General features: G+C 35.9%; 1 protein-coding gene across 1 annotated transcript in view; it reads left to right on the plus strand.

Moving 5' to 3' along the window:
• Positions 1 to 20,461, plus strand: part of PJA2 (praja ring finger ubiquitin ligase 2) — a 76,944-nt gene that overhangs the window by 19,337 nt on the left and 37,146 nt on the right. The window contains exons 2-4 of the mRNA XM_060009040.1: positions 7,338 to 7,455; positions 8,999 to 9,199; positions 10,661 to 11,711. Of these exons, the coding sequence (XP_059865023.1) occupies positions 7,425 to 7,455; positions 8,999 to 9,199; positions 10,661 to 11,711 (1,283 nt within the window). The 5' untranslated portion in view covers positions 7,338 to 7,424. The remainder of the gene's footprint in view (positions 1 to 7,337; positions 7,456 to 8,998; positions 9,200 to 10,660; positions 11,712 to 20,461) is intronic.

Genomic DNA, 20,461 nt, shown 5'->3' on the forward strand with positions numbered 1-20,461 from the left:
GAACCAGTGTTGCCTGCACCAGCTGGCGGAACCTCAACCACTGTGCCACCAGGGAAGCCCTCCCTTTTTTTCTTGCTGAGTCTGGCTAATGGTTTATCAACTTTGTTTATCATCTCAAAGAACCAGCTTTTAGTTTTATTCATCTTTGCTATTGTTTCCTTCATTTGTTTTTCATTTATTTCTGATCTGATCTTTATGATTTCTTTCCTTCGGCTAACGTTGGGTTTTTTTTTTTCCTTCTTTCTCTAATTGCTTTAGGTGTAAGGTTAGGTTGTTTATTTGAGATGTTTCTTGTTTCTTGAGGTAGGATCGTATTGCTGTAAACTTCCCTTTTAGAACTGCTTTTGCTGCATCCCATATGTTTTGGGTCATCATGTTTCTAGGTATTGTTTTATTTCCTCTCTGATTTCTTTGGTGATCTCTTGGTTATTTAGTAGCAAATTGTTTAGCCTCCATGTGTATGTATTTTTTACAGTTTTTTTTCCCCTGTAATTGATATCTAGTCTCATAGTGTTGTGGTTGGAAAGGATACTTGATATGATTTCAGTTTTCTTAAATTTACCAAGGCTTGATTTGTGACCGAAGATATAATCTATCCTGGAGAATGTTCCATGAACACTTGAGGAGAAAGTGTATTCTGTTGTTTCTGAGTGGAATGTCCTATAAATATCAATTAAGTCCATCTTGTTTAATGTGTCATTTAAAGCTTGTGTTTCCTTATTTTTTTTCATTTTGGATGATCTGTCCATTGGTGAAAGTGGGGTGGTAAAGTCCCCTACTATTATTGTGTTACCATTGATTTCCCCTTTTATGGCTTTTAGCATTTGCCTTATGTATTGAGGTGCTCCTATGTTGGTTGCATAAATATTTAAATTGTTATATCTTCTTCTTGGATTGATCCCTTGATCATTATGTACTGTCCTTCTTTGTCTCTTGTAATAGTCTTTATTTTAAAGTCTATTTTGTCTGATATGAGAATTGCTTCTCCAGCTTTTTTTGATTTCCATTTGCATGGAATATTTTTTTCCTTCCTCTCACTTTCAGTCTGTGTGTGTCCCTAGGTCTGAAGTGGGTCTCTTGTAGACAGCATATATACAGGTCTTGTTTTTGTATCCATTCAGCCCCTCTTTGTCTTTTGATTGGAGCATTTAATCCATTTACATTTCAGGTAATTATCAATATGTATGTTTCTGTTGCCATTTTCTTAATTGTTTTGGGTTTGTTATTGTAGACCTTTTCCTTCTCTTGTGTTTCCTGCCTTGAGAAGTTCCTTTAGTATTTGCTGTAAAGCTTTTTTGTTGGTGCTGAATTCTCTTAGCTTTTGCTTGTCTGTAAAGGTTGTAATTTCTCCATCAAATCTGAATGAGATCTTTGCTGGGTAGAGTAATCTTTGTTGTAGGCTTTTCCCTTTCATCACTTTAAATATGTCCTGCCACTCCTTTCTGGCTTGCAGAGTTTCTGCTGATAGATCAGCTGTTAACCTTATGGGGATTCTCTTGTATGTTATTTGTTGCCTTCCCCTTGCTGCTTTCAATATTTTTTCTCTTTGTATTAATTTTTTTATAGTTTACATAATATGTGTCTTGGTGTGTTTCTTCTTGGATTTATCCTTTATGGGACTCTGCGTTTCCTGGACTTGATTGACTATTTCCTCTCCCATGTTAGGGAAGTTTTCAACTATAATCTCTTCAAATATTTTGTCAGTCCCTTTCTTTTTCTCTTCTTCTTCGGGACCCCTAAAATTCGAATGTTGATGTGTTTAATGTTGTCCCAGAGGTCTCTGAGACTGTCCTCAATTTTTTTCATTTTTTTTTCTTTATTCTGCTCTGCAGTAGTTATTTCCACTATTTTATCTTCCAGGTCACTTACCCGTTTTTCTGCCTCAGTTATTCTGCTGTTGATTCCTTTTAGAGAATTTTTAATTTCATTTATTGTGTTGCTCATCATTGTTTGTTTGCTCTTTAGTTCTTCCATGTCCTTGTTAAACGGTTCTTGTATTTTCTTCTATTTCCAAGATTTTGGATCATCTTTACTATCATTATTTTGAATTCTCTTTCACGTAGACTGCTTATCTCCTCTTCATTTGTTTGGTCTGGTTGGTTTTTACCTTGCTCCTTCATCTGCTGTGTATTTCTCTGTCTTCTTCTTTTGCTTACCTTACTTTGTTTGGGGTCTCCTTTTTGCAGGCTGCAGGTTCATAGTTCCCATTGTTTTTGGTATCTGCCCCCAGTGGGTAAGGCTGGTTCAGTGCGTTATGTAGGCTTCCTAGTGGAGGGGACTGGTGCCTGTGTTCTGTTGAATGAGGCTGGATCTTTTCTTTCTGGTGGGCAGGGCTGCGTCAGGTGGTGTGTTTTGGGGTGTCCGTGAACTTATGATTTTAGGCAGCCTCTCTGCTAATGGGTGGGGCTGTGTTCCTGTCTGGCTTGCTGGTTGTTTGGCATGGGGTGTCTTGCACTGGAGCTTGCTGGTCATTGAGTGGAGCTGGGTCTTAGCATTGAGTCGGGGATCTCTGGGAGAGCTCTCGCGGATTGATATTACGTGGGGCCCGGAGGTTTCTGGTGGTCCCGTGTTCTGAACTCAGCTCTCCCACCTCAGAGGCTGATGCCTGACACCCGGCTGGAACACCAAGACCCTGTCAACCAGATGGCCAGGTACATGGGGGAGTTTCTTGCCTTTTGGGAGGTCTGAGGTCTTCTGCCAGCGTTTAGTAGGTGTTCTGTAGGAGTTGTTCCACATGTAGATGTATGTTTGATGTATTTGTGGGGGGGAAGGTGATCTCCACGTCTTAACTCCTCTACCATCTTGAAGGTCCTCTTTTATTACTATTTTAGATTTTTAGTTTTCTGAGTTAGTTCTACTACCACTAGCTTTCATTTAATGTGTGTAAGTATAAGTGTTGGAGTTAGAATGTAAGTATTCCCAACTCTTCGTCTCTTTTCATTATATTTTCATATTTCCATCAGAGAAAGGAGCACAGAATTGCCATTCATTCATTCATTCATCCCTTTTTTCACAACTGTTTAAATTCATATCTTGTTAGAGAATGTAAAGACACAGTGCATTTAATAGACATAATGCACTTAAAGCAAGGTCTTTATCTTTAAATTCACCACAGTCTTTCAATTCTGCTGTGGGAAGTGTACACCCCATACCCATGCTTTTCCTTGTATTCTTTTGAAGGTTGTTTCCATTGCCTATCTAGAGCTGCTGGTGTACTATCCTAGTTAAAATTATAAATGATGCTATCTAGGTAAAAAGCTGGAAGATCTAGAATTAATACTTCCCTGATTAACTCCTTTACTTCTTAGACAGCAGCATATTTATGGCGTTTTTTTGGGTTTTTTTTTTTTTGGTTATTGTTTTTGCCTTTATAATTAGGAAGACGTATATGAAGATTCCACAGCATTTGAGATGAATAATCGTCACAAGTAGAGAGGAATCATATGTTACTTATTAGGTGAATAGTACTAGCAAAGGAAACGTTTCTTTAGAGAAGACTCAGAAACCAAATGTTCCCAATAAACTTTAGATACAAATTTGGCACTGATGAATTAATCATTTTAATCTTGATACACGGCTAGGTCTTTATTCTTTATTATTTATCCTCTCCTCCCTGTTTTGCTTTGTTTTCTCTTTTATACTTCAGAGATAGGAACGAGTTACATTTGTCTACATAGCTGGCCTCAGATAAAATAGAGATAATTAGTGTCTACAGAGAGATTCTAGTCTACATTTTATTCGTAAGACAAGAGCCACTATTGAAAATGATGATGATGATGATAGAAGAAGAAGGGAATAAGAAAGTGCAAGAAATTTCAAAAATTATTGTAGAGAATGTTGGAAGGCTGGAATTTAAAGCAGATGAAAGCTACCATTCCGTAAATTGAAAATGAGAAAGAAAAGTTTAGAGACAAAGGATTAAACTGCGTGGGCCAAATACAGTGAAAATAGGAAGGAAAAGAAAAAGGACATCTTTGAGACAATCTAATGAAAGCCTTTAAATTAAAGCAGCCCTACTAGGGCTATGGAGTAGAAATTTTTTAAATGGTCTAAGAAAGTCCTTGCGAAATTATAGAATACTGTTTATTAAGAGAAAATCCTAATTATTCCGAAGAGAAAAATTGGTTTCCCTACAAAAGGATGAGAAATAAACTGGCAGAACAGTTTCTTAACAGCAACATGGGATGCTTAGAAAACATTGCCTTTTAGAGTTTGTAAAAAATGATTTTGTTTTGACCTATATCCAAAGTGTAAGGGAAAGATGAAAATATTTTGACATGCAAAGACTCAGTGTTTACCTCTTTAAATAAAATTCCTGAAACAATTACTTGAAGATCTTCTAGTAAAGACAAAACAAACAAATGCACACCCCGTCCCAAAACAAACAAAAGAAAGGAAAACATGGGTTTCAAATCAGGGGACCTAACTCAGAAGTACCATCAAAAGTTAGCACAGAAGTAGTTGGATCTTGAAAACAAGTAGACTAAATTTATATCAGGATGTTGGAGGGCTCCAAAAATAATCTTTTAGAAGGAAGTGGATTCATGTTGAAGAAAAGTATGATTAAGAAACAGAGCGATTTTCATGATTTTGTACTCTTAACAGCACTCTCTCTTAACAGCACATTCTGCAGGCATTTATACCCACTGTTCTACCAAAGGTGCCCCGTGTCAGGAACTCCAGTAATCTTCCATGTTGCTAAGTCTAGTGGTCAGTTATAGATCCTTGTCATACTTTACCTTTTAGCAGCATTGGCACAGTGGATCAATTCTTTGGTCTAAAGCCCTGTCTTCATTTGACATCCACACTCCTGGATTTTTTCTTCTCTCTCACAAGCCCCTCTCAGTGGTCGGTTTTCCTGATGCTTCTTTTTCCCTGGCCTCTTAATTTTGGATCATCTCAGGGTTCAGCCCATGAACTTCTTTCCTTCTCCAAGCCTACTTAGACATCTCTTCCAAGTTCAAGCCCTTTTGAATATTGTCCATATCCTGATAACTCCCAAATTATACTGGCAGTTCAGAATTGTCCAGTGAACTCCAGCATCCTATTTAACATTTCTACTTGAATATCTAATAGATATCTCAAATTTAGCACATCCAGAACTAAACTCAAGATACTTTCTCCAAACCTATGTCTTCCACAGATTTTCCTGTCAGTTAATGTCAACTCTGTTTTTCTAGTTGCCCAGGCTATAAAACTTAGAGTCAGCTTCAAATCCTTACCTTCTTTCATAACCTACATCAGAAAACTTTGTTGGCTCTACTTTCACAATATAGACAGAATCTGACCATTTCTCACCACCTGTTTTTACTCTGGTCCAAACCACTGTGATCTCTTGTCAGTATTTCCATAGCTTTCTAGCCAGTCTTCCTGCCTTTGACCTTGTTCCCCTTCATCTGAACACAGTAGCCAGGACTTCCCTGGTGGCGCAGCAGTTGAGAGTCCGCCTGCCGATGCAGGGGACACGGGTTCGTGCCCCGGTCCGGGAAGATCCCACATGCCGCAGAGCGGCTGGGCCTGTGAGCCATGGCCGCTGAGCCTGCGCATCCGGAGCCTGTGCTCCGCAAGGGGAGAGGCCACAACAGTGGGAGGCCCACGTACCAAAAAAATAAATAAATAAAAAAATAAACACAGTAGCCAGAGTGTTCCTTTTAAAACAGAAGTTCTCTTCTCAGAACTGTTTGGTGGTTTTCCCTCTCACTCAAAATAAAACCTACATTTCTTCTATTATCCTGTAAAGACCTATGTTGTTTGTTCCACCTTACTCCCTTCTCCCTAATTAACTTTCTGACCTCATCTGTTACTTTCTCTCATCCTCATTCCATCCCAGACTTCTTGCTAAGGTAAATTCTGGAAATTCTTACTTCAGGATCTTCTTTTTATTCTGCTGAGAATGTTCTTTCCCTAGGTTTACATGTGGCTCCCTCCTCACAGGTGTTTGCTCAAATGATTCCTTCTCAGTGAGGCCTTCCCTAAGCACACTACTTTAAACTGCACACCCTTAGGAGCTCTTTATTCTCTGCTCTGTTTTGCTCCATAGTATTTATTGTCTAACATATCTTTATTTTTTACTGATTTGTTTAATGTCTATACCCCATACTGCAGTTTTAGGAGGGCAGGAATATTTATCTATTTTGTTCATTGTTATATCCTCAGCACTGAAAATAGTGCCTGGAATATTGCCTTATTTCAAAGAAAAGACTTTGGGTAAAATACTCATGAACTTAAATCCATGGCCGACCTTTGAGTCTGCATGTATTATTATACTGTGAATCTGTGAAGATTCAAGTTAATTGCACATTATTTTTCTTACTATTAAAACAATATTAATCAGAGCTTGTGTTTTTGCCAGTATGGTAGAATTATTTTCTTGATATTCCTTTACCCTTTAGCTATTGTTAACCATCTGACTTGATTTAGCTATATTAGAACATTACTGTACAACCTATTGCTGAATTTATAATTTATATGGGAGGATATGTGTACTTTTATGTATGTTAATTTATAGCTATACATGGCTAGGTAGATATATACAGTTAAACTAATTTTCAGAACTATCATCTTGTAACAGCTTTAAGTTGGTGATAGGCAGTTTAGCAATAGCTCGTTTTTAAGTAATTAAAGTATTTAATTAAAAAGCTAAGCTCTTGACAAACTTTAAAAAAAGGCACAGGTTGCAACTTTTAAAATAGTAAATAAATGGATTAACTTCAAAACAGATGAAGTCATTTTATACTTTGCATGGTAAATTTTAGTTCTTCTAATTTAGAATGGGTTTTTCTTTGGGATTAAAATATCTGAATGATCAATTGACTATTATTGTAAAGAACAAGTGTATCATTTTTATACACGTTAATTATTAATTGTCATAAGCCACTATATATTTTTAAAATGTACCACTATACATTTTTAAAATGAAGTTTGTATTCTTAGGGTTAACTTCTTTTAACAATGCCAGGGCTAAAGGAACTTAGTGTTTGATGGAGAAGCAGATAGTGTGTAGTAGACCCCCAAACAGTTTGGTCACATACCCCAATCAACACTTCTCCCAATATATTTGCTTATTTCCTTATAAATTATTTGTGTGTTATTATCATTGTCAATCTTAAGGATGATACATACTTAAGGCAAGGTTTTTCAAGAGGAGATCTAAATCTCTTTCAAATAGCCATCTTCATAGTTTTGAGGTTTTTTGATTGACTTGTCAGATCCAATTGTGTTTTTCTCTGTTATTATGGGCTAGCTAAGAACTTCACTAGGAGAAGTAGTATTAGTTTTGCTATTTTTGTTTTGTGCTGTATTATTACTATTTTGTTTAATCCATGGTTTCTTTGTAGGAATCTCCTGCAGCTTATCCATTGTGTGAGTAAAAACTAAATCACATCCATAATTCCACTGAACTGGGCACACAAAAACTGCCATATATGTCACAGTATACTGAAAAAGAGCCAGGAGGTAAGCAAGGTGTCTCTGTCAGTTCCTCTACATTGAGAACTTCATATTTTTCCTTCCAGATTCCTTGAGTACCATACGTGATGTGTGATCGTCGTCTTACTTAAGGCTAGTTTCAATCCATGTATTGAATATTTATAAAGCTTAATTTCTAATTTTTGATACAAAAATGAGTATAAATAGAAACTCATATTTCCTTTCCATACCCCCTTGGCATCTATTGTGCTTTCCACTTTGGAGACTGTTCTTTTGGAGGTGTTGTTAAGGGTACTGGTTGGGAGTCATAATATTGGGTTATTGGACAAGTTTCTTAAATAATTCATTTTAACCCTAGTTTTTTATTCTTTAAAATAAAATACAGTATCCACCTCAACAGGTTTGTGAGGGGATGAAGTAACAATGTAACACTTGGTATCATATATTATAATGTTATAAATACAGGTTTTTGTGCTTAAAAGCAATTATATTTCTTATTCTAATGCAATAAAAGAAAAATGTGTAACTTTTTCATTTATTGACTATTCCGTATACTGTGAGAAAATATTTTGTTTAGTTCCTGCATAATATATGTAAAACTCAATGGACTAAGCAAACTTTTACTATATGTATATATGAGATAATGTCCTACCCAGTAAAAGATGCTACTGTTGCTACTATATATCCCTCAGGCATCGAACTTAATATTCGAGTTGTTCAAATGTTGATGGCTTTTTCTTTTCATACATACCATATGTATACCATTGGTAGTTTTGAAGAGTTTGACTTGGCTCACCACTGTTTTCTTTTGGAGAGTTTTACCTGACCCTGATCTTTGGGATATATTTTATTGTGGTCCCGTTAGTTCTTTTTTTTTTTTTTTTTTTTTTTTTTTTTTGGTACGTGGGCCTCTCACTGTTGTGGCCTCTCCCATTGCGGAGCACAGGCTCCGGACACGCAGGCTCAGCGGCCATGGCTCACGGGCCCAGCTGCTCTGCGGCATGTGGGATCTTCCCGGACCGGGGCACGAACCTGTGTCCCCTGCATCGGCAGGCAGACTCTCAACCACTGCGCCACCAGGGAAGCCCTAGTTCTTTATAATAGTACAGATACCATTTAAAGAAATTACTTGTTACCTTTGACTGGAATTTATTCACTTTTAATGTAATTGAAACCATCGTATCATGTACGTGTGAATAATTCACTCAACAAATATGTATTGAGCACTTATACATAAGGTACTTTGATAACTTGGAGAATCATTCTCCAATCCTTAAGGAGCTTTTACAGTATAGTAATTTGGCAAGTGGAAAAAAATTGGGGTAAGTAACATTATAAAAATCTGAAATACCTTAAAGGAGCCAAACTTTAAGATATTTGGGGGATAAGGGGGTCACATAACTCTCATAATGTAGTATTTCATCTTTTCTTTTCAGGTATGTTTTATATTGCTAGTAAGGGGCATTCGATGTTCAGTAGCATATGATTTGGCAATATATGTTGAAACATTACCCCAAATGTCAGAATAAGTCATTGCTGTGTCTCTTTTATTTTTAACTTTGTTTTTCAGCAATGGATCAAGAATCCAGCAAGGCGGCCTGGCCCAAACCAGCAGGAGGATATCAGACAATCACAGGCAGGCGATATGGCAGAAGACATGCATATGTCAGTTTCAAACCATGTATGACCAGGCATGAAAGAAGCTTAGGTAGGGCTGGTGATGACTATGAAGTGTTGGAACTAGATGATGTTCCAAAAGAAAATTCCTCAGGTATGCAACATGGGATTATTTAAAAGCTATTAATAACCATGTAAGAATTGATCTTGTAATATTTGAAATAGTGGGTTTTATGTGTGTCTCTGAGTATAAATGCTATACATTTCCTATCAAGAAATTCATTTCAAAATTTTCTGTTAACTTAATAGTGTATACATTTAAACATAGAAAAAGATAGAATATGGCCAATCAATAACTACATTGTCATGGCAGTGATTACATGTTGTCACATCCTTCAGCCAGAGGAATTCTTCATCTTTCAATCCAAAAAAATTTTTAATGTGAACTGAGTATATTTTTCCCTGCATATTACATTTAAATAGCTTTTTGTTTTATTTGTATCTCAATAATTTAGCTTGGTTAAGTTGATTCTTTTAGAATCATATAAAATATAAATGTCAAGTAATACATAGTTATTTAATTAAAATTTCCTAATGATTCATTAGTTTGAAAAAGTATTTTGCAGGTATCCATGTACTATAACTACACATTTTTGGACTGGAATGTCATCTTCCTCTTGTCCTGAGCAAACTTGATAATTCTAGGTTATTTTTTTTACTGTCATTTATATACAAGAATCTGAATTATTACCTAAGGTCCTTCTGTTAAAGCAGCCTTTTTGTGATATGATAAGACTTCCCTTCAGTTATTTATAAATTTTTGTTCCAACAGGTCTTAGCATCTTCATTTTTTGTTATTACATTAGTGATGGTAAAAGATAGTCATGTTTAAAGTAATTTGTGGAGTAGATAGGATTTTACTCTTGTCTCAGAATTCTGACAAACTATGACAAAGAGAATCAACACATTGACTCTTTTGTTGTTTTTCACTGATAGCTGTAACATAGTTAAAGTTAACTCATTGTAGGTATATTTTAACAATTCATTTTGGGGATAGAAATGTAATATTATGTATCTAGGGACTGAGATATAATCTTCTGAATTGACATAAAACACAGTAGAGTCTCATTTCTGTTAGATCTGTATATAGCCTGTTCTTATATCTATTATAACCACCTTTTAAAATATCTACATGTAAAAAACAATCTGCATGTAATAAAGTAATTTAAGTCTGAATTGCACAGTCTAACAACTGGGAGGGCAGATTGGTTACCCTGTGACTTCACTTATGCCTCTCATTGTTAGTCTCTTATTAGCCTCTCTTTTAAATGTCTTTTACAGAATGTTTTAGGTATTAGGATTTAGGTGAAAAACCTACAGAAGACATCTGAGGGAGAGGATATTAAGAGGCTACACAGTGGCATAAATGAACTCATAGGGTAACCAGTCCGCCCTCCCAGTTAAGTTAGGGAGCCTATAAGCACCTGTCAGAGAAATTCACTCATATTCTCAAATAAGTAATAATTGGTATGATTTCTAGTTAAAGAGTCATTATTAAATAAAACATTATCTAAATTAATCCCTCTAAATATGTTTTCTTTTGTTCCCTATGAAGGTTCCAGTCCATTGGATCAAGTTCATTCTTCTTTACCCAATGACCCTTTATTTGAAAAAACTGAAGCAGAAATTCCCATTTGTGATACAGCATTGAATCAAACCATTGAGAGCAGTCCATCCTTTGCTGCAGTACATCATAGCGAGGAAGGCAGGGAGACCTTAGGAAGCAGTACGGATCTTCACAATCATTCTGAGGGAGAATATACTTCAGAAGTTTGTAATGCTTCAAGTGTTCAAAATGGAATTACATTGGTTCATACTGACTCTTATGATCCAGATGGCAGACATGGAGAGGATAATGACAGTCATCAGCTCTCTGCAGATGTTGTGGAAGGTGGTAGATATCAGGAAGCACTGGGCAATACAGTGTTTGAGTTGGAAAATGGAGAGGTAGAGGCATACACTGGTCTTTCACCGACAGTTCCCTCTTTTAACTGTGAATTAAGAGATGAGTTTGAAGAGGTAGATTCAGCACCTTTAGTGAAAAGTTCAACTGGTGATACTGAGTTTGTCAATCAGAACAATCAGGAATTTCAGAGGTCCTCTTCTGAAGATGAAGTGGTTAGAAAGAAACAACAAAATAATACTAGCCAGGAGAGACAAAGAGAAAATTCAGTTGAAGATTCAGCCTGTGCTCCCAGGCATATTTGCAGTGAGCAAAATACCAGTGATAGGGGCAAAAACCAGGGAAGTTCTCCTGAACAGGTAGTGAGGCCCAAAGTTAGGAAACTGATAAGTTCAAGCCAGGTGGACCAAGAAACAGGTTTTAATAGGCATGAGGCTAAACAAAGAAGTGTTCAGAGGTGGAGAGAGGCTTTGGAAGTTGAGGAAAATGGCTCAGATGACCTCTTAATAAAATGTGATGACTATGATGGAGAACATGATTGTATGTTCTTGGATCTGCCTTTCGCAAGAGTTACACAGAGAGAAACAGAAGATAACCAAATAACACCAGAAAATGGAGCCACAGGAAGGCAAGAAGTTGTGGATAACACGTTTTGGAATGGCTGTGGAGATTATTACCAACTGTATGACAAAGATGAAGATAGGTAAGGTTTCGTGCTGTGCTTTGTGAGATGGTTTAGTGAGCAAAGTGGTTTATTTCTAGTACCATGATATTTGGTGGATGGGCTGTCTGACATAGTCAGTGAGTTAGATATTTTGACTTATCAAATATTCTTATTTACTGAGTGGTAACCATACATGTAAACTACTCGTTAGTTTTTCACAGAAACTTTCTTCGAGGGATTTCAGGATTTTACAGAAATTATAAGTTCAGGTAATGGTTATTCATTATTATAGAAAGATAGAGCTACTAATTATTTCAGTTCATGGTATTTCAGTTAATAAAATGCAAGGTAAACATTTATTGTATTAAAAAAAATTTCTAAGCCAGTTTGCGTTTAAAAAGTGATTAAAACCACAGAAAATTTTGATTGGTAATATTGCATTAACTTTGCCAGTATTTACTAATATCACCTGTTTATTCTTCCTGTTGCTGTTCCTGTCACTGTTTATTTTTTTACTTATTTTTGTTTAGCATTTAATTTTCATTAACAACTTTATGTGGTACATTCTATTATTTTCCGCATTTATAGATGAAACTGAGGCATAAGAGCACTTACTAACTTCCTAAGGTCACAAAGCTAGTAAAAGGTGGAGCTGGAATTTGATTATCTATTTATTGACTAACTCCAGGCTCTGTGTTCTTCACCACTATAATTTACTATTTTCAAGAGAACATATAACTTTTCTTATAATAAGCATTCTGTTTCCTCTTACATAGATTCCTTTTTTTCCAAACTGTAGGACAACAGAAAGAAGAGAGAAATGGAGAATTTCTTTGTCCAACTGCTGACTTTTCATTACCCCAGAGTCACTTTCACCTATCCTTTTAAGCTAGTGGGAACCCTTGCCATGCTCAATTACAGTGCAATTTCAAGATTTTATTAATTTAAAGAAATAGTTTTTTTTAACTAGAAAGTACTACAAGGGAAGAAATTTATCCTTTTGAATATGAATGCATTTTATATATTTTATTTCATATCATAAAGTTAATAAAATCTTTTTGATTTTCATTGGATGTATGAATTAAGCTTCCGTAGTATAGTATAAGTAACTTGTAGAAATAATTAAAATATTTCTACTGCTATCTTGAAGTTTGTAAACTTCAAGGGTTAGCAGACAGTATTTATGTAACCTACTATTTTCTAAGCTAAGAATAAAGTTAGTTAAGAACTTGTGCCTGAGACTTCCCTGGCAGTCCAGTGGTTAGGATGCTGCACTTCCACTGCAGGGGGTACAGGTTCTATCCCTGGCTGGGGAACTAAGATTTTGTATGCCATGTGGTGCAGCCAATTAAAAAAAAAAAAAAAGAACTTGTGCCTGATTTATTTCTGTTTTTTCAGTCTAGGTCCACAGTCTTTTATCCAAAATCCGCAAAGTTCTAAAAACAGAAATTGACAACAAAACCTGACCTAATATTAACTTACTTGATGGCAGATCTAGATCTAAATTAAAACGAGGACTATTTTCAAGTATTCATACATTTTGCTACAGAAATATGAAAGTGTTTGATTTCTGGGTGCTGGCTTAGACCCCAGTGGGAATTGCTAAGTAGTATTTCTAAGCATTTTTTACTACATTTTGCTTTTTTTGAAGAAAATCATTTAATTTGGCTGTGCTTTCTCCATTATAGACACTAATCAAAAATAAAAGCTTCTTTTTTTTGCTTTTTATAGTTAGGCCTGATGTCATCTAATGAAGTTGATGAAATATTTACACTGTTTTCCACCCTCAAGAAAAAGGGTAGTTTACTTGGCTCTTGGTTTTTTTTTTTTAATTATTTTATTTATTTATTTTTTTAACATCTTTATTGGAGTATAATTGCTTTACAGTGGTGTGTTAGTTTCTGCGTTATAACAAAGTGAGTCAGTTATACATATATACATATCCCCATATCTCTTCCTTCTTGAGTCTCCCTCCCTCCCACCCTCCCTAACCCACCCTTCTAGGTGGTCACAAAGCACCAAGCTGATCTCCCTGTGCTATGCGGCTGCTTCCCACTAGCTATCTATTTTACATTTGGTAGTGTATATGTGTCCATGCCACTCTCTCACTTCGTCCCAGTTTACCCTTCCCCCTCCCAGTATCCTCAAGTCCATTCTCTAGTAGGTCTGCGTCTTTATTCCCGTCTTGCCCCTAGGTTCTTCATGACCATTTTTTATTTGTTTTTTAGATTCCGTATATATGTGTTAGCATACAGTAGTTATCTTTCTCTTTCTGACTTACTTCACTCTGTATGACAGACTCTAGGTCCATCCACCTCACTACAAATAACTCAATTTTGTTTCATTTTATGGCTGAGTAATATTCCATTGTATATATGTGCCACATCTTCTTTATCCATTCATCTGCTGATGGACACTTAGGTTGCTTCCATGTCCTGGCTATTGTAAATAGAGCTGCAATGAAAATTGTGGTACATGACTTGTTTTTTTCTTTTTTTTTAACATCTTTATTAGAGTATAATTGCTTTACAATGGTGTGTCAGTTTCTGCTTTATAACAAAGTGAATCAGTTATACATATACATATATCCCCATATCCCCTCCCTCTTGCGTCTCCCTCCCTCCCACCCTTCCTATCCCACCCCTCTAGATGGTCATAAAGCACCGAGCTGATCTCCCTGTACTATGCGGCTGCTTCTCTCTAGCTATTGGTTTTACATTTGGTAGTGTATATATGTCCATACCACTCTCTCACTTTGTCCCAGCTTACTCTTCCCCCTCCCCATATCCTCAAGTCCACTCTCTAGTAGGTCTGTGTCTTTATTCCCGTCTTGCCCCTAGGTTCTTCATGACCATTTTTTATTTGTTTTTTAGATTCCATATATATGTGTTAGCATACAGTAGTTGTCTTTCTCTTTCTGACTTACTTCACTCTGTATGACAGACTCTAGGTCCATCCACCTCACTACAAATAACTCAATTTTGTTTCATTTTATGGCTGAGTAATATTCCATTGTATATATGTGCCACATCTTTATCCATTCATCTGTTGATGGGCACTTAGGTTGCTTCCATGTCCTGGCTATTGTAAATAGAGCTGCAGTGAACATTGTGGTACATGACTCATTTTGAATTATGGTTTTCTCAGGGTATATGCCCAGAAGTGGGATTGCTGGGTCATATGGTAGTTCTATTTTTAGTTTTTTAAGGAATGTCCATACTGTTCTCCATAGTGGCTGTGTCAATTTACATTGCCACCAACAGTGCAAGAGGGTTCCCTTTTCTCCACACCCTCTCCAGCATTTATTGTTTGTAGATTTTTTGATGATGGCCATTCTGACTGGTGTGAGATGATATCTCATTGTAGTTTTGATTTGCATTTCTGTAATGATTAATGATGTTGAGTGTTCTTTCATGTGTTTGTTGGCAATCTGTATATCTTCTTTGGAGAAATGTCTATTTAGGTCTTCTGCCCATTTTTGGATTGGGTTGTTTGTTTTTTTTAATATTGAGATGCATGAGCTGCTTGTAAATTTTGGAGATTAATCCTTTGTCAGTTGCTTCATTTGCAAATATTTTCTCCCATTCTGAGGGTTGTCTTTTCGTCTTGTTTATGGTTTCCTTCACTGTGCAAAAGGTTTTAAGTTTCATTAGGTCCCATTTGTTTATGTTTGTTTTTATTTCCATTTCTCTAGGAGGTGGGTCGAAAAGGATCTTGCTGTGATTTATGGCATAGAGTGTTCTGCCTATGTTTTCCTCTAAGAGTTTGATAGGGTCTGACCTTACATTTAGGTCTTTACTCCATTTTGAGTTTACTTTTGTGTATGGTGTTAGGGAGTGTTCTAATTTCATTCTTTTCCATGTAGCTGTCCAGTTTTCCCAGCACCACTTACTGAAGAGGCTGTCTTTTCTCCACTGTATATTCTTGCCTCCTTTATCAAAGATAAGGTGACCATATGTGCGTGGGTTTATCTCTCGACTTTCTATCCTGTTCCGTTCATCTATATTTCTGTTTTTGTGCCAGTACCATACTATCTTGATGACTGTAGCTTTGTAGTATAGTCTGAAGTCAGGGAGCCTGATTCCTCCAGCTCCGTTTTTCTTTCTCAAGATTGCTTTGGCTATTCGGGATCTTTTGTGTTTCCATACAACTTGTGAAATTTTTTGTTCTAGTTCTGTGAAAAATGCCAGTGGTAGTTTGATAGGGTTTGCGTTGAATCTGTAGATTGCTTTGGGTAGTAGAGTCATTTTCACAATGTTGATTCTTCCAATCCAAGAGCATGGTATATCTCTCTATCTGTTTGTATCATCTTTAATTTCTTTCATCAGTGTCTTATAATTTTCTGCATACAGGTCTTTTGTCTCCTTAGGTAGGTTTAATCCTAGATATTTTATTCTTTTTGTTGCAGTGGTAAATGGTAGTGTTTTCGGCTCTTGCTTTTTAAATTGATTTTTGCTGTTGTTGTTGTTAATAGTAGCATTGTTTTCTTTGCCTAGAATGATTCTGGCCTTTTAAGAGTTATAGGGTGTTGTCTTTGTATATTTATTTATAAGTTTTTTCCTTGAGTGATAATGTCAGTACTCTGAAAAATGACAGATTTTTTAATAAACAAAATATAGATGAGAAAAACACAGTTAATAGAAACTTTTTAGTAATATATTGACTTATAGAACCTGTAGTTGGGTGTACTTAGATGATGGAACTAATTTTAGAGTATTCTTTAAGACACATTGAAATGACAGAAACACTTACTATTTTTTTTTGTTTCTTTTTTAAGGCTTTCATCAAGGATAATGATTCTACCTAGGATTCTACCTATATATGCATCTGTGAGCCTTAAGATATATTTTAGGACCTCATTTAAAAAGTCTGTACAATCTTGGGGAGTAATTCTATTTCTGTGCTACTGTTTCCAGTTCCTCTGCCTTACTCTCTGCAAGAGATCACAGTTCCAGAATGCCTTTTAATATGGCGCCAGATAAATGTTGAAATTTCGTAGCTGTACACTCCTGTTTAGTTTCATTTTGCCACTTGTTCATCTTCCTAATGTTTTACTGTAGTTCTCCTAAGTTCTGGTATTTGCAGATTGGAGAAATGGGGAAACACAGTGACTCTCTCACCAGTGCCTTGAGAAGGAAAGTATAAATAGCTTCTGCTTTGCGTCTGTGAGGGATTTTTGCATTTTCTCTGCTTTGTAAAACTTGAAGATGATATATTTGAAGAGTTTTCTTGTCATGTTAGTATTATAATAACTACAGAACTGTCTTATAAATAACATAAACTAAAATTTACTGTGACATTTCAAGGTATAGGAATTTTTGGCCCCTTAAAAAGTATATAGTTTATTCTTTACAACTGGAAAAATACTTTAATGAATGTACGGCCTGATTCCCTGAAAAATTCTAAATGATCACTTAATCACATCTGAAACATTACACTTTATGGGATAAGCATTGTAGCTGGTTGCATTGCTCTGAGCTGTTTGACGAGAACTGAACGCCACCTTATTAAATTACAACTGCAAGGGGAATTTTAACAGGCAGCATATAATTACCAGACTTGGAATTAGACCGGAGAGTTAGGTTAATACCCTGCTCTTTTGAAATATACCCTGAGAACTTTAATAACTGTTTGAGGACAAGATCTTGAGTTTAAAAGAAACTTTCAGCCATGCCAGCACATTTTAACCTTAGGCCTAATCGCTCTGAAGAGAGGTGTGCTATCTCTTAACCACTTCTTATAGTACTTGAGGTTTTTTGGCAGAGTTTTTGTCCCTAGGCCTTAACCTTGCTTAAAAGGTAAAAAACCTTACCAAAGATAAAAATGTCAGGACAACTTTTTTGTTGTTGTTGATGACTTTGGGAGAATAAAAGGAATATTGGTTATTTAGTTGATTACATTTGATATACTTAAAAAGGATTATTGAAATCCTCCCAGGGGTCACATTTGTTTCAGGTACTCTGTAAATACAAATAATCATGATTCCTGTTGCCTTGGTGTTCACCAGCCTTATGAGGAAGACAGAATATACAGATAATTATCATGAGGCTAAATTAAGCTCCTTTCCTCTCCTGTATGTTTGCTGAAAGCCATGAAGAAAGCTCCTCTGATCTCACTATCTCCCAACAAGTAAAGCATCTATGAACAGCCAAAACAAAGATCTTTAAGCACATGCTCTAATATTTTAGGAAAACTTTATATCTTGTTTCCAAGTTCATAGAAGTTTAAAAGGAGTAAATTGGGGATAAATAACTTCGTTCCTCAGGCGTGCTAGGGAGTCATAGATTACAATATTTTGATACTAGGGGAAAAGATCAGAAAGTTGTAAAAGGCAGGCAGAATTCAAAAAGAAAAACCAGGGACTTCCCTGGAGGTCCCGTGGTACTGCCAAGGGCTCAGGTCCGATCCCTGGTCAGGGAACTAAGGTCCCACAACCTGCCTGGCACAGCCAAAAAACCAAACCATTTGGGCCTTATTTACTAAATTAAGTAGACATAGATTTGAACAGCTTCCATTTGTATTACTTTATTACAACATAGTTCAGTGTTAGTACTAGTAAAAAGTCTCAAACTGTTAGATTATGTTTAGTATACTATTTTGGAAAATGCATTGAATTATATAATATGTTTTAATATAATTTCCTTCCAGAGTATTTTCAATAAAATTCAAAAGTGTTTTTGATCCACAGATGGTCAGATAAGAAAATTATCTAAAATTTCACTCTTCCCTAAGCTCCTATATAGTTGAGTTTTTGTGGATGCAATAAATATCAAAGAAGACAAACAAACCATTCCTTGGGGGACTTAGGGAATAAGAGGTGGCTTTTGCCTGGTTTTACTTCTGTATCTGATTTCTACCTAGATTTGTACATAAAATGTTTTGTCTAGAAACCACATATAATTTTATTTATGTGAAAAAGGTTTTTTGATTCACAATTGAATCTGTAAAGAGTGTAATACTTGAGTAAGTTACAGTTTTTTGCTCTTGCATATAGCTCTAAATGTTAATGGGAGACAGTACTAATGAAAGACCATATAAAAGTCACAGTGGTATTTTAGTTTTTACTTTGAAAAATTTTTAATGTTTAACTCATACGCTTTTATAATCAAGAACAAATGGGTCCTCGTTAGTCCATGATCATTTTGTGTCCTGTTTGTTCTGTTGCTTGTTCTCCTTGAAAAGTTATTTTAAAATCTTTTCTCTTTTTGCTTTTAGTTCCTTATACTCCTGTCATTCTTAGTGGATAACTTTGTCTCTGCTTTCCTGGAGATACTGAAATAATTAAATGTGAACTTTCTTGTTTTCCTCTCCTCCATCAGAATACATATTAACATACTAACATATTAGAATATGTTGGTATTGGTTCCTATTTTAGATTTCTTCTTCAATGAAGAGAGCTGACTTTTCTCATTCTGTGCCTGCAGTCATATCTGACACCTTACATATCTGTTACCTTTACTCCTGGGTTCCTTCTCTAAATTTTCTAAATCCTGGGGGCAGCCTTCATTGATCTTGCTCCCTCTTTTAACTACTTACCTGTTTATATTTTCTCTTCCACTGCTGAATTTTCAGAATAAATGTTCCACATACTCTGCTTCTGTTCCTTCACTATCCACTATTATTAAATGCCTCAAAATCTAACTCCCTGTATTATTTCTATATTCTCCCATGTTAACAGTGACCTCCCAATTTCCATAGCCAATTGATTTTTTTCTCTACCCATTTTCTTTGACTTCAGTGCTACCATTGAGCTGTTTGCTCACCCTTTTCTGCTCCATGGTTTCTCTTCCATTGACCTATGTTCGATGCTTCTTTGCTGCGTCTTTTTTGGGGTCTGCAAACTTTTTTTAAAAGGTTGACCAGATAGTAAATATTTTAGGCTTTGTGGACCAAAAGGCAATATTGAGGATATTATGTGGATACTTGTATGACCATTTTAAAATGAAAAAAACATCCTTAGCGTCCGGGCCACTAAAAAACAGACAGGTGGCCGGATTTGGCTTCTGCTCCAGGGCATAATTTGCTGACCTCTGGTATAAAGCTGTTGGGTGACCAGGAGGCTGATACTGCTATTCAGTAAGACCAGAGGATGTCAAGTAGATTTTCTTTGGTAGAGAAAAGAGGAAAATGGTGGTGTGCGGGTAGAAAATCCAAATGAAATTTCTAAGCAAACAGCTTATATAATGAAAGAAGGAACTACCTTTATTAAATGTTTACCATTTTCCAAAAATTGTGCAAAACATTTTATCTGTGGTATTCATTTAAACAGCACTGTAGACCTGAAAAGTAAATATTAATATCCTCATTTTACAGATGAGGAGAAGTGAGCTCAGGGAAGTTCATTCATTGCTCAGGCTTGTACTAGTAAGTACTGAGCAGATCCTAACCTAAACTCTATCAGACTTCAGAGCTTGCTCTTGCCATTGTGGTGTTCCACTGCCACGGTGAAAAAGGCTATCATATGTTGTAGATGGAACTTTCACCTGATGTTAAATGTAGTATTTTGTTTCTTCAGTAAAGAAATTGCCTGTGGTAGATTTTTTGTTTTTCATAGTAAAAAATCTTAGCCATCGATTCATAGTTTCCTCCGACTAGCCCTCTGAGCCAGTTTGGACTTTTAGAGCTACAAATTATTAATAGACATTAAGTTTGAAATTTGTCATAGATAATAATGTTCAGAATGAATTATTAATAGGAAATTATTGATATATTACTTTCTATCACTTATATCACAAATGTATGTTAATTTCTGGGGAACGTACTTTAAAGACAATTAATTGTTGGCCCTT

This window comes from Delphinus delphis, chromosome 3, assembly GCF_949987515.2.
Source record: "Delphinus delphis chromosome 3, mDelDel1.2, whole genome shotgun sequence".
NCBI lineage: Eukaryota > Metazoa > Chordata > Mammalia > Artiodactyla > Delphinidae > Delphinus > Delphinus delphis.